Below are 12,628 nucleotides of genomic sequence, written 5' to 3'. Positions count from 1 at the left end.
AAAAGGAAGAAGTAAAACTGTCACTATTTGCAGATGACATGATTCTATATATAGAAAACCCTAAAGAATACACAAAAAACTATAAGAAATAATAAAATAGAGTAAAGTTGCAGGGTACAAAATCGACATACAAAAATCAGTTGTGTTTCTACACACTAATAACAAACTAGCAGAACAAGAAATCCAAAATACAATCCCATTTACAGTTGCAATAAAAAGAATAAAATACCTAGGAATGAATTTAACCAAGGAGGTGAAAGATCTGTGCACTGAAAACTCTAAGACGTTGAAAAAAATCAAAGGTGTAAAGAAACGGAAAGATACTCCATGATCATGGATTAGAAAAATTAACATAGATCAGGAAAATTAACATAGTTAAAAATGTCCATATTACCTAAAGCAATCTACAGATTCAATGCAATTCCCATCAAAATCCCAACAATATTTTTCACAGAAATAGAACAAAGAATTCTAAAATTTATACAGAACAAAATACACAAAACCACCAAAGCAATCCTGAGAAAAAAAATGAAGCTGGTGGTATTACATTCCTTGATTTCAACATTCATTACAACACTATAGTAATCAAAACAGCACGATACCGGCAGAAAAACAGACACACAGATCAATGGAACAGAATTGAGAGCCCAGAAATAAACTCACACGTTTATGGACAGCTAATTTTCAACAAAGGAGCCAAGAACATACACAACGGAGAAAGGAAAGTCTCTTCAACAAATGGTGTTGGGAAAACTGGATGGTCACATGCCAAAAAATGAAAAGTAGACCACTATCTAACACTATACATAAAAACTAACTCAAAATAGATTAAAGACTTAAATGTAAGACCTGAAACCACAAAATGCCTAGAAGAAAACAGAGGCAGTACACTCTTTGACATCTCCTCAGGCAAGGGAAACAAAAGAAATAAATAAGACTGAAAAAGCTTCTGCACAGCAAAGGAAACCATCTACCAATTGGGAGAAGATATTTGCAAATCATCTATCTGTTAAAGGGTCAATATTAAAAATATATAAACTCATACAATTCAACAAAAAAAACCCAACCCAATTAAAAAATGAGCAGAGGATCTGAACAGACATTTTTCCAAAGAAGATACACAAATGGCCAACAGGCACATGAAAAGATGTTCAACATTACTAATTATTAGGGAAATGTAAATCAAAACCACAAAGAGACACTATACTTCATGTCTGTCAGAATGGTTATTATTAAAAAGAAAAGAAACAACAAGTGGATGTGGAGAAGAGAGAACCCTTGTATACTACTGGTGGGAATGCAAACTGGTGCAGCCACTACGGAAAACAGTATGGAGATTTCTCAAAAGTTAAAAACAGAAATACCAGCTATTCTACTTCTCGATATTTATCCAAAGAACATGAAAACACTGATATGAAAAACTATATGCACCACTATGTTCATTGCAGCATTATTCACAACAGCCAAGACTTGGAAACAAACTAAGTGCCCACTGATGGACGAATGGATAAAGATGTGGTATGCATATACAATGGAATACTATTCAGCCATTAGAAAGATGAAATCTTGCCATTTGCACCATGGATGAACCTTGATGCTGTATGATTTCACTCATGAGGAAGATAAATACAGAGAGAGAGACAGAACAGATTGGTGGTTAAAACACATAGATACAGAGAACAGATGGTGGGGGTGGGAAGACAGTGACAGGGGTAAAGGGGCACATGCGTATGGTGACAGATGGCAACTAGACTTTTGGTGGAGAACAGGATGCAGTTTACATAGAAGGCGAAATATAATGATTTACACCTGAAATATGTACAATATATAAATCAATATTACCTCTATAAAATAATAAAAATAAACAAAGACCAATCCCCAGGGGAAAAGGAAGTCATCAGCATTATTTCTGAGTAGAGATACTTGATCTCTATAAAAAATAACATTATTTTCTCACCACCAATGTATATATACATGTCCACTAAAATTGCTTTAAACAAAGAATTCAGAGGACATGCAGATTGTTTGAGAATTTCATAATGTATTTAATAATTCACAATAAATACAAACATTCTAAAATCTTTGCTTGTCCACTGAAGGAGAATTTTTGTTTACTCGGCTAAAATCTCTCATTTATTACCAATTAGCAAGATTAAAAATAACCCAAATACCCTCTTAGAGGGGAAGAAGTTAAATAAAGTTATAAACACAATATAAAACTACGTAGCTATAAAGAGAATGAGGAAGCTTTCCATATACTAACATGGAATGATTCCCAAAATACATTGGGGATAACAAAGGAAGATGTAGAACATGTATATGCTAAATAAAAAACAATATATAAATGGAATACAAAAATAAGTCAACAGTTTCTAGCTGCAAAATGACCTGTTCTCATTGGACGATACCTTCTTTGTTTCAGGACCACCATAATAGCTATTCAGTCACAATGACAGAGAACATACACTCATTTATGGATCTTGGAGGAAACCTGAACATTGGTGAAGAAAATTTAAAAATCTCAGGCTGGAATCTAGGCACTGGCAAGAATAGAGGAGAGGTGCCATTTCTAGGCATGGAGAAACTATAGGGGAATTCTCTCCTCAGTGGAAGCTGAGTTGGTTCTTCTCTATTTTCACTCCCTCTTTCTGCCCCATGTTCCATGGATCCAGCTGGAAGCTGGATGGGTACACGTGTGATCAGGCTGGAGGGTTGTGGGCTCTAATACAAATTACTGTGAGTAGCTACAGAAGACCATGTACAGACATACAGTTTTAGGACAGAGAGTACACATAACCTCAAATAACTGAGTGAAGAAGTTTTAAGAGCTTAGGAACATCAACAGCTTGGTGTACTGACAGCAGAAGCGACATGTGGCCACAAGAAAGATTTGTTAGATTAGAGCACTTCTTGCTCATTTCCAGAAAAGGTTAAGAGAACACTGTGAAGGATAGGGGTGGGTGAAAATCAGGCAACCTGTGTAAACTTAGGGTTTACTACTTTGTGTTAACTGCCAACAACAGTATTACAAAAAGAATGAAAACCAACAATCTGCTTGTGTGATATACACAAACACATGTATGTATATGTATATATTTGCTGAACACTTCATCTGACAAAGTAAAATCAACATCATTTCAATGATCCCAGAAAGTATTTTTGAAAGCTTAAAAGGTGTTAATAATTTGGAAGACTACTTTGGCAAAACCAATCCCAAAATATTTTGAATGACAAAGTCTATCTAAATTTAGAAGCCAACAAGTAAAATACACAAGGTAGCATTTTAAAAAATATTAAGTTATATGATAGAGACAAGGTCTAATGACTAGCTCTTACATCAACTCTTCGGAGTTTTCAAAAGGTCACTCATAATCTAAACCTTCCTCTGATTTAAACACTAAAAACTGCGTTGGCTGGATGATAATTACCCCTAGCTTGAGACTACTGTGAATAACATTTTTATCCAGCCAAAAAATATGACACTAAGGGAGGCTTGCGTATTCACTCATTTGCAATGTTAAAATTTAATAGCACTTGGCACCATGAAAATTAGGATCATATTTGTATTAGAGTTTAAAAGGTAGGAGGTCCATACAACATGGACATAACTTTTAGGGGAAAATATCCATTTTTGAACCATTATTGCTTTATGGCACTATTTGGAAAAAGAGAAAATATTTCTCTCTCTCCAATTTACTTTATTATTTCCCCAGTTACTGTCAAGTCTGACAGAGGTTCAAATTCCTGTTCTGCTATACTTACTGATCCTGGGGTGTTTAACCTTTCTGAGTTTTAGTTTTGTCATCTACTGGTGGAACGGAAATGATAACCTACCAACTTTACAATATTGTTGTGTGAGTTAAATCAAGTAACATAAAAAAGCTTAGGCATGTCACTGTCTGAAATAAAATTCTATAATTAAGAATTTTATTCTATTTATTTATTCTAAATTCTAAATTCCAGATTCTATTACTCTGGATAGAGAAAAACAATTTCTACTTGTAGAAAATAATTTTCTTATAAAGTCAGACCTTTCCTCTGAAATGTGTTACTAATACGTCAGATCAAATTATTTGGGCTCCACAACACGGTATTAAGTTCAGGTAAATCATAGGGAAAGACATTTAATTATTATTACTATTTTGGCCACATAAATCTAGAAATACAAATGAAATCTTCTGGGCAAAAGCAGGAGGTCATTCAAGGTCACTCAATTTTTAGAGTACCCTAAATTTGGGGTAGGAAAACACCCCAAAGGCAATTAATGTAATTCCACACATTTTACAACAAAAGAAAAGTGAGTCCTGGAGAAGTTAAATGGATTTGCTCAAGTAGTATAGCTAATTAGGCTAAGAAGATACGAGTCCTTATGTCTTTCAACTTATATTCCAATTGTTCTTTATATATACCACTCTGCCTTCAAAATTTTTTGACTATGTTTCATCTTTTTGGTTTACAGTCCTTCTCTCACATCCAAGGACTTTTATTTTTCCAAAAGTTTACTATTTCAACTGTTTGTAGGCAATCAAAAATTTTTTCCATTAGGTTACCTAACCAAACAACTGTTTTCCCTTTATTCCTTCCTATGAAAATTCTGATTTTCTCCAGATATGGAAGGGTAATATAATCAGTGATGATAAGTCTCTATTCTCACCCCAGGGGATGAACCAGGTGATGAACAATGATTGAGCTAAGCAAAAAGCTAATCCCATTCTACCTTCCCCTGGGGATTGATTTAGAGTGGGTTTATAACCAATGGAATCTCAAGGGGAGTTCTGTGGGGATTCTGGAAAAGATGTTTTTGTTAGATTAAAAAAAGAAAAAAAAGTATATGTATAGGGAGAGTCCCCCTTCCACCTTCTTTGGTTGTTTGTCATGGGTACATGATGTAGCAGTCATCTCTTTACCACCAGGAGAAAGCCAAGTCTCACAGAGAAACTCATGCAGAGCTCTGACATTATTGTTTTAAACAACCCCCAAATCACTGCTCTGGGATTAAAATATTATATAAGCAATAAACCTATATTTAGTCAATTTAGTCGCACAAAGCCTCCAAATAGGAAACTCTAGCATTTTCTAATGAAATCATCTTACCTAGCTTTTACAGTAGAACACTTTGTTCTCAGACCAAATAATATGAGGGCATAATATTTTAAATTAGAGTTTTGTTAAAAATCAATTAGGTGTGTTACTAAGAAAGATGCTATTTAGTGGTCCACAGTACTCAAAACTTTAGGATATGACTGAATAAACCAATCTAAAATAATCACAATGTTTATTTAACAGGAGAGAAACAAATCTGAACTCTCATACCTATTCTAAAAATTTATAAAAATAACTTCAAAAAATGTAAGTTTCAAAAAGTCAGATGTTATTCTCAAATACTTATTTAAACAAATTTATCTTAGAAAAACACCACTGTTACACTGACATAAAGCTTCAAAATATTTTATTACTGATCAAGAGACAGTGGATTTTATATGACAAAACAGTATAATTTTTATTACACACATATGCCTCTTGAAATCCTATGTGACTCCTTATCACAGAGGACAAAAATAGAAAAAGAAAAAAATTTACCATTTTGAATTAAAAGAATGGCCAAAGATTTAACAAATCTTATAATTAAATGCTCTCAACTACTAAGAATCACAAGAGAAAAGGCCTAAGAGCAACCATAAAAATATTTGCCAAAAACAACCAAACAGTCACCCTCAAGAAGGACCTACTGAGGGGCTGGCCCGGTGGCAAAGCAGTTTAGTGAGCATGTTTTGCTTCAGCGGCCCAGGGTTGGCCGGTTTGGATCCCAGGTGCAGACATGGCATGACTTGGCAGGCCATGTTGTGGCAGGTGTCCCACGTATAAAGTAGAGGAAGATTGGCACGTATGTTAGCTCAGGGCCAGTCTTCCTCAGCAAGAAGAGGAGGATTGGCAGCAGTTAGCTCAGGGCTGATCCTCCTCGGAAAAAAAAAGAAAAAAAAAAAAAAGATGGACCTACTGATTTGAAGTACTAACCTAGCTTTTAGTTCTGCCCTAAGTTTCCGAGCAAGGGAATAGGTTAGCAGATGTTAAGAATTGATAGTTGAAAGTAAGTAAAGAAAGGAAGCTGTAAGTAGAAAAATAGAGGCTGAAAATCATAAAAGAGAGTCACACACCAGGAGAATAAACTGGTGCTCAAAAATGATTCTGAATAAATTTTTTTCAATTTAGGATATTCTGATTAATATAGCAAAAAAGCAGTGTTGGCTATGAGACTTTGTAATGACAAAGAAACTAACCAGGGTAAGTAGGGTTACAGTCCAAACTTCTCACCAAGATAAGATTTACTAGTACTATTAAAAAAAACAAAGAAAAAGCCCCAAAAGAGTTAAAACAGAAGGTCATTTTCCTCCTTTTCATAAGTCTATACCTCTATAACTATTTTCCGTCCTAAGAGAAGTAGACTCTTCAGGACACCTCAATTAAGTAAAGTGAACAGGCACTCTATTTAAAATAAATAAATAAATCCTGAATTAGGTACATGTTTCCAATAAATATAAACAAAGGCAATTCACTTAGGAAGGTTTAAGAAAAATCTGTGCAATGATAGCATTTTGATCACTACCCAATGTTAGAATGAACCATTTTCTAATCAAAATCATAACCATTTTAAAGATTCAAATCTACTCAAATAATCCAATTTTAAAAAATAAGATAAATACTTTTTATATCTATTTAACGTTAAGTGGTCACAACAGTATTGTATGAAAGAACGGAGGAAAAAATGAGAGTTTGAGATGAGCTTGCAGGATATGCCTTTCTTAGAACTACCAATCATTTCTAGGTCATCTGTTTTGGTGTTGCTATAGTGACTTCATGAATCATGACCTCTCCTCCCCACCCTCCCTAATTCAGAGGACTGAATTATGTATGAAAAATGTACTGAAAACATTTATTTCCAGTAAAAATATATACATTAATGAAGTTCATCTTATTATAGTAAATTATATATTTTCAGCCTCAATTTACTGGCCACTGGAGAATTATATACAGAGAGGAAATTATCCATATACTCACTCTAAAATTGTACCTCATGTCAGCCCTGAATGTTAAATCCACTAAATCTTTAAGTTTGGAGACTTTTCAAACACTATGTCTTTCTTTACTGAGAGACTCAAACAGATGAGTCTGTGTATAACGCTTACCACGATTACTTACAGAAAGCAAATTTGACCTCATAATCAATTTAGATATGTTATAAACTTAATAGAAATATCCTTTATGTCGAGTTCACAAAAAAGAACTCTCATCTGAAATGCACACAAGTATTTAGCAGAGAAATGTCATGATATGTGCAACATACTTTCAAATGGAATTCAGCAAAAGAAAAAAATATATGCATATATATGTATATAATCTGTGTAAGTATGAGAGAGAAAGCAAATGTAGCAAAATGTTACCAACGCTGTATCTAAGTCAAGGGTACATGGGTATTTAGAGTATTTTTTCAACTCTTCTGTGAAAAATCTCAAAGTAAAAAGCTGGGAAACAAATGACCTTCATTGGCTCCTAGCTGTTTCGTGTTTTAGTTATTATCCTTGAATATATGTCCACTCTCTTCCCTTTTGCCTCAAGACCCTTCTGCCCTCATCAAAACCACTGTTACAGATTTGTGTTATGTCTTTTTAACAAAAATCATAACTCTAGGAAAGAGATTTTGAAAAGTAGGTTTAAAGACTGGTATAGTGAATTGATTGTTTTACCTGAAAGTTAACATCTTCTTTCTTAAATATTAGTGCTCGAACTTCATCAGGATCTCCATTAAATATAGCTTGCACCAGTGATGGCTAAAATACAAGAGAGTAATGAAAACATTAATCACACCACACGGATGATTCTAAAGATATTTCCAAATAACTTTTAAATCTAAAATTTTTCTTCCCTATATCAACAATAATCATTTGCTTTCTGACATTAACCAAAAGTTTCATGAGGTCAAATTGTATGAAAGTATAGGATTCTTCCTTGGAAAGAAAAAAGGCAGCCTAATTAAAAAAAGAAAATCAATTCAGCATGACAAACTTAGGTAGTATAATAAACACAATCAGATTTTATTTTTTATGAGTGGAAGACTTTTGTTTATATATATGGTAAAAAGAAAGTCTCTCCCAAATACAAGTGTGACATCTCAACGTTTACTAGCAGGACACAACTTGTCAACATTAGCAGTTCTCAGGCCACGATGAGGTCCATGAAAGAATGCTTCTTTGAAAAGTTCTGTTTAGGGCATTGAAACAACTTGAATGGGTTAGTATTGCACGTACAAAGGTATAAATCCAAAGAAAGAAAATCTGGCTATTGATGAAAATCACTACTACTCAAAGATCAGAAAGTACTGCATACCTGAATAACCTGAAGAGGCAAACACGGGCATGTCTAAATATAACAACTTCTTAATCAACGACACAGCCTCTGTGATAAGGTATCATATTATACGAGGCAAACAAGAAGCCAATTGACAACAGCATTAAAAATAAGGTGAAGGATGAAGTCTGATTCTTTTTCATATAAAAGTCTTGCATGTAAATACATAAAATTCATTACAGGAAAGGCTGTGCCTCGGTGTTGCTGGTAGTACTTTCCTAAAACATACAGAGTTCCTCATTCTTGTTACATCAGCTTTTAAAACCACAAAATGAAAACAGAAACGTGGTTGCCATAACTACTATTCTCAAATTATTTTAAAGAAAATCTTTTTAAGTGATTAAGAGGTAGTAAGTCTGAAATGTTAAACATCTGAAAATCAGAAATGTATATTTTATACACAAGTAATACTGCATCATATTTACACAGCTATATTGCTTTATTTTGGGTTTTTAATGAAACTAGTGAAAACTAACTTATGTTTATTCTTAAAAAAGAAAATTTACCCTACTAGTTCAGAGCACAGTAAACATATAAACTCTCATATCTTACCAATGCATTTCCAGAAGGTGTAGAGTATAGGGATTTATTTTCCTGTGGCAGTTTAGAAATGAATGCAGGAGATTCATCTTCTACCTCCTCCAAAACAACAATACACACTCGACTCATTCGCTCTTTTAAGTACTAAATTCTAAGCTATCTGATAAAAGTCACAGTCGGAAGAGCACAAGTAGTTTTTCCTCCTCTTCTGGACAACACTGAGAATCATCCTCTAAACAGCGCAGCTGTTTTTAAGTTAATAAGTACTATTGGAAAAACTGAAGTTTAAAATTATGACTACATAACTTTTAACTTCCTAAAAACAACAAAATCCAATTATTTTCTGTTGGGTTACTGCAATAACTTAAAAGAAACTTCACCTCGACATGTCAATAACTGAAACTGAGTCCAATACAAGCTCATTTAAAAATATTTTTCCCCTACCAAAATAGTCACATTGCTCTCTGTCTCACAGAAATTTACTTGCATAAAAAGATCACTGTTTTGGGTGACAACACCGAACGATACAGAATGAAATGAGAAACAACTGCTGTGACAGAAGACCATTACAGCTATACCCACTCTTGCCTACAAGGTCATATAGTTACCAGTAGCTGGCTTGCTAATAACTGAAGATAAAAAATAAAATCTCACTATTCTGTTTCCACTTCTAATTTATCTTCATTTCTTCAGCTTCACTGGTTTAATGCAGATACTATCCAGAAAAAAAAAATACATCTAGAGCTCAGCAAAAATGCTTAAAAATGAAGCTCAGAGGTTGACAATTCTTTCTGTGTTTGGGAAAGAAAAAGAAACAACACTCTGCATTAATAGCAAAGCTGCAGTACATTTACATGCGATGAGTCAGACCACAAGAGACAACAGGACTCTTGGTACTAGAATACAGCTTGATTAATCCAGATACCCCATATAATAGAAGAAACACAGATAGCTTTATTCCCATCGATAGCATAAGCAAGGCAGAACGTTCATTCCTTTTCCATCAGGCAGTTGTCTGTGGCTGCTCCAGCGAAAGGACACAGGCACCAGACAGAAATGGTGTTAGCGGAGAATCCTAATAGAACACGCAGGCTGCGAAGGAATTAGAAGGCATTTGAGCTCAAATTACAGCTTCAGGTTTTTCATTTTAAAAAGGAGAATGAGAAAAACCCCAGTAGTTTATCATTCCAGTGTTTCCTTTGATCTCCGCATGAATACAGCTTCCATTAAATAGTCTTCATTCAGAGGAAAAAACAGCAGACTGTGCATCTTCTTTGAGCCAACTACTTTATTCAATCATCTGCCTCTGTGCCAATATAGTTTCCTTCCATCGCGAAAACCGCTACAGTTATCCTTTTCAGCAGGTTTCAGATGCTTTCCTCTTCCTCAGATGATCTTGTAAAACTCCACCGATAAAACTCCACCGATACCACCAAATGAGAAGGTCCTTAGAAAATATCTATTGAACCTCAGGACCGGCCCCACAGAAGCATTCCAACTGAGCAACAGTCTGAATAGCAAAGACTGCAGAACCGCAGGATGAAATGCCTAGTAATGCTCACATGTTACACTTACCAGAGATCTGAGCTACTGCTCAGGATGTAACTTCCTCTAGCAGGAGAAAAAAATAGTGCATTTGGACAGCCTTCACAATTAGAAGGTTCATGCCAGTTCTGTGACTAATCCAGATCAAACCGAAAAATTCTATAACTGAAAAATGAGTGCGCTTTTAACATTTTCCACTAAAAGCCACAAGGAAATCTGGTGTACTGCCTCTGCTGACTAACACTGGTTTTAGCAAGTAAACAATTCCAAACAGTTTAACTGCTTTCGTATGTTACAATATAGCAAATGTTTAACCCTGTAATGACAGCTGCAATAAGAATGCCTGCAGTGAACCCATAAAAGAGAATTCTTTTAATGATGGAGAAATATTTTCTGAGAATACAGAAACCATGAACCTAAGATTTTATTCCTATTTTATATCAAGACCATTTTTAATCTACCAGATGTATGTTATTTTCAAGATGCAAAGTTTAAACAAAAGAAATTTAAGATTTACTAATAATTTCTAAGTCACTGAATTTAAGCATCATATTTTTAAAGGCAAAAAATAAAAATTTCATAATGTAGAAATCCTAACTAACATTCTATGAATCTTTGAATTTTCACCAAAGAAATTAAATAATTCTACCTTCCAATCTGGAAAAGGAATAAACTCTTAAAATCTGTTAAATAGCTACATAAAACTATCATTTTAAGTCTTTGGTACTAAATTATCTATACATCAAAAAGGCACAGGGTAATACAAAGAAAGCAAAGAATCTTCCTCTTCTATAAAGTTAATTTCCACAAAGGAATAAAGAAGTGCCAGAAACAACCAATTTATACTAGTTAGCCTTTCTCCTCTTTCTCTGTTTACTCAATGATTGTAATTTTTCTTTTGGGAAATATCCCTAAGAATATGCCATGGTTCCCCTTCAATCCTTTTCTTTGTTCTATCAATCAGTATTTTTATTAATAAACATAATAGTTATTTCTGAACATTTATGATGTGCTAGGTGGTGTAAATTTTCATTTAATACAATAACCTTGTATGGAGGAAAAAGTAGACTCAGAAATTAAGTATTTTATCCAAACTCATGTAAATTAATAAAATTGCACCTAATTCCAAACAGGTACTCTTTCTAATCTATTCTGCTTCCACTGAGTGTACACACACACAGTCTCAAGATCTTTGCAACCTATAATACTATACTGTAAAAGTGATTTTAAAAGACAGGTAACCTATCATAGTTGTGAAAAGTTTAGGTAACGAGGGAATATACTATTTATTGGGATAATATTCCCAAACAAGTTATTTTTAAATGAGTATTTCAGGGTTAGTGTTACCTCACTCGTTTACGCCAGTTTACTTATCAAAACAAAAACAAAAAAACCAAGCATGATATATATAATTTAAGAACAAAAACCATTAAATACCAAAAAAACCTGTAACCCTAACATAATTGTACCAAGATATTAAAATATGCTAACATTTCACATAGTTGTATTTTAAAACAGAAAAAATGGTTTTAAGCTAAACATATGCAAATATTTTGACATACAAAAATGATGTTAACTATCTCCACATGGCTAAATCAAAAATATCATCTTGATATTTGAAATATCTGAAAATGAAACCATTATAGTAACATTCTATATTCTATCTTCAGGGTTTCTTTCCTCCCTAAAACGAAATCTCTTTTTACATCGACAATTTTAACTTGTTTCAAAGTATCCAGTACATAAATTCACCTACTTAGACCTAAGCTGGTACATCCTGTTTAATGTTCTAGGCCAACTTCCATACTTAATTTAAGTTTTTCCCAACCAGAAAGCAAACTCCTTGAAGTCTGAAGGACCTGTGTTATACACATATTGTTTCCTTCTACTTTCTTCCACCTGTAAATAATCTCACTGAAATGAATTCTATGATGTCACAAGACTCTGGAATAGAGTGGCAACATTATAAAGAACAATGGGGGGATTAATACAAACACACACACACACACTTTAATCAGAAAATACAGGAGGCATTAAGGTGCAACAAAATGATTTTCACACCTCTAGCAGGTGAACAACTTAAACGCAGAAGTTGACAGGATATAAAACAATGATATAGGATGACAGCTAAAACTAAGGG

The 12,628-nt window shown here is 33.8% G+C and overlaps 1 protein-coding gene across 10 annotated transcripts in view; it reads right to left on the bottom strand.

Moving 5' to 3' along the window:
• Positions 1-12,628, bottom strand: part of ANKRD28 (ankyrin repeat domain 28) — a 200,659-nt gene that overhangs the window by 102,406 nt on the left and 85,625 nt on the right. For 6 of the 10 annotated variants that reach the window (XM_070575993.1, XM_070575995.1, XM_070575998.1 and 3 more), the window contains one exon: positions 7,743-7,826. In XM_070575993.1, coding sequence (XP_070432094.1) covers positions 7,743-7,756 — 14 coding nt within the window. In that variant the 5' untranslated portion in view covers positions 7,757-7,826. Of the gene's footprint in view, positions 1-7,742; positions 7,827-8,955; positions 12,373-12,628 lie in introns of those variants that run through there. The other 4 variants (XM_008536128.2, XM_070575999.1, XM_070575996.1 and 1 more) reach the window with 4 other exon arrangements.

This window comes from Equus przewalskii, chromosome 15 (genome assembly GCF_037783145.1).
Source record: "Equus przewalskii isolate Varuska chromosome 15, EquPr2, whole genome shotgun sequence".
NCBI classification, from domain to species: domain Eukaryota; kingdom Metazoa; phylum Chordata; class Mammalia; order Perissodactyla; family Equidae; genus Equus; species Equus przewalskii.
This window is presented reverse-complemented; position numbering and strand designations above follow the sequence as displayed.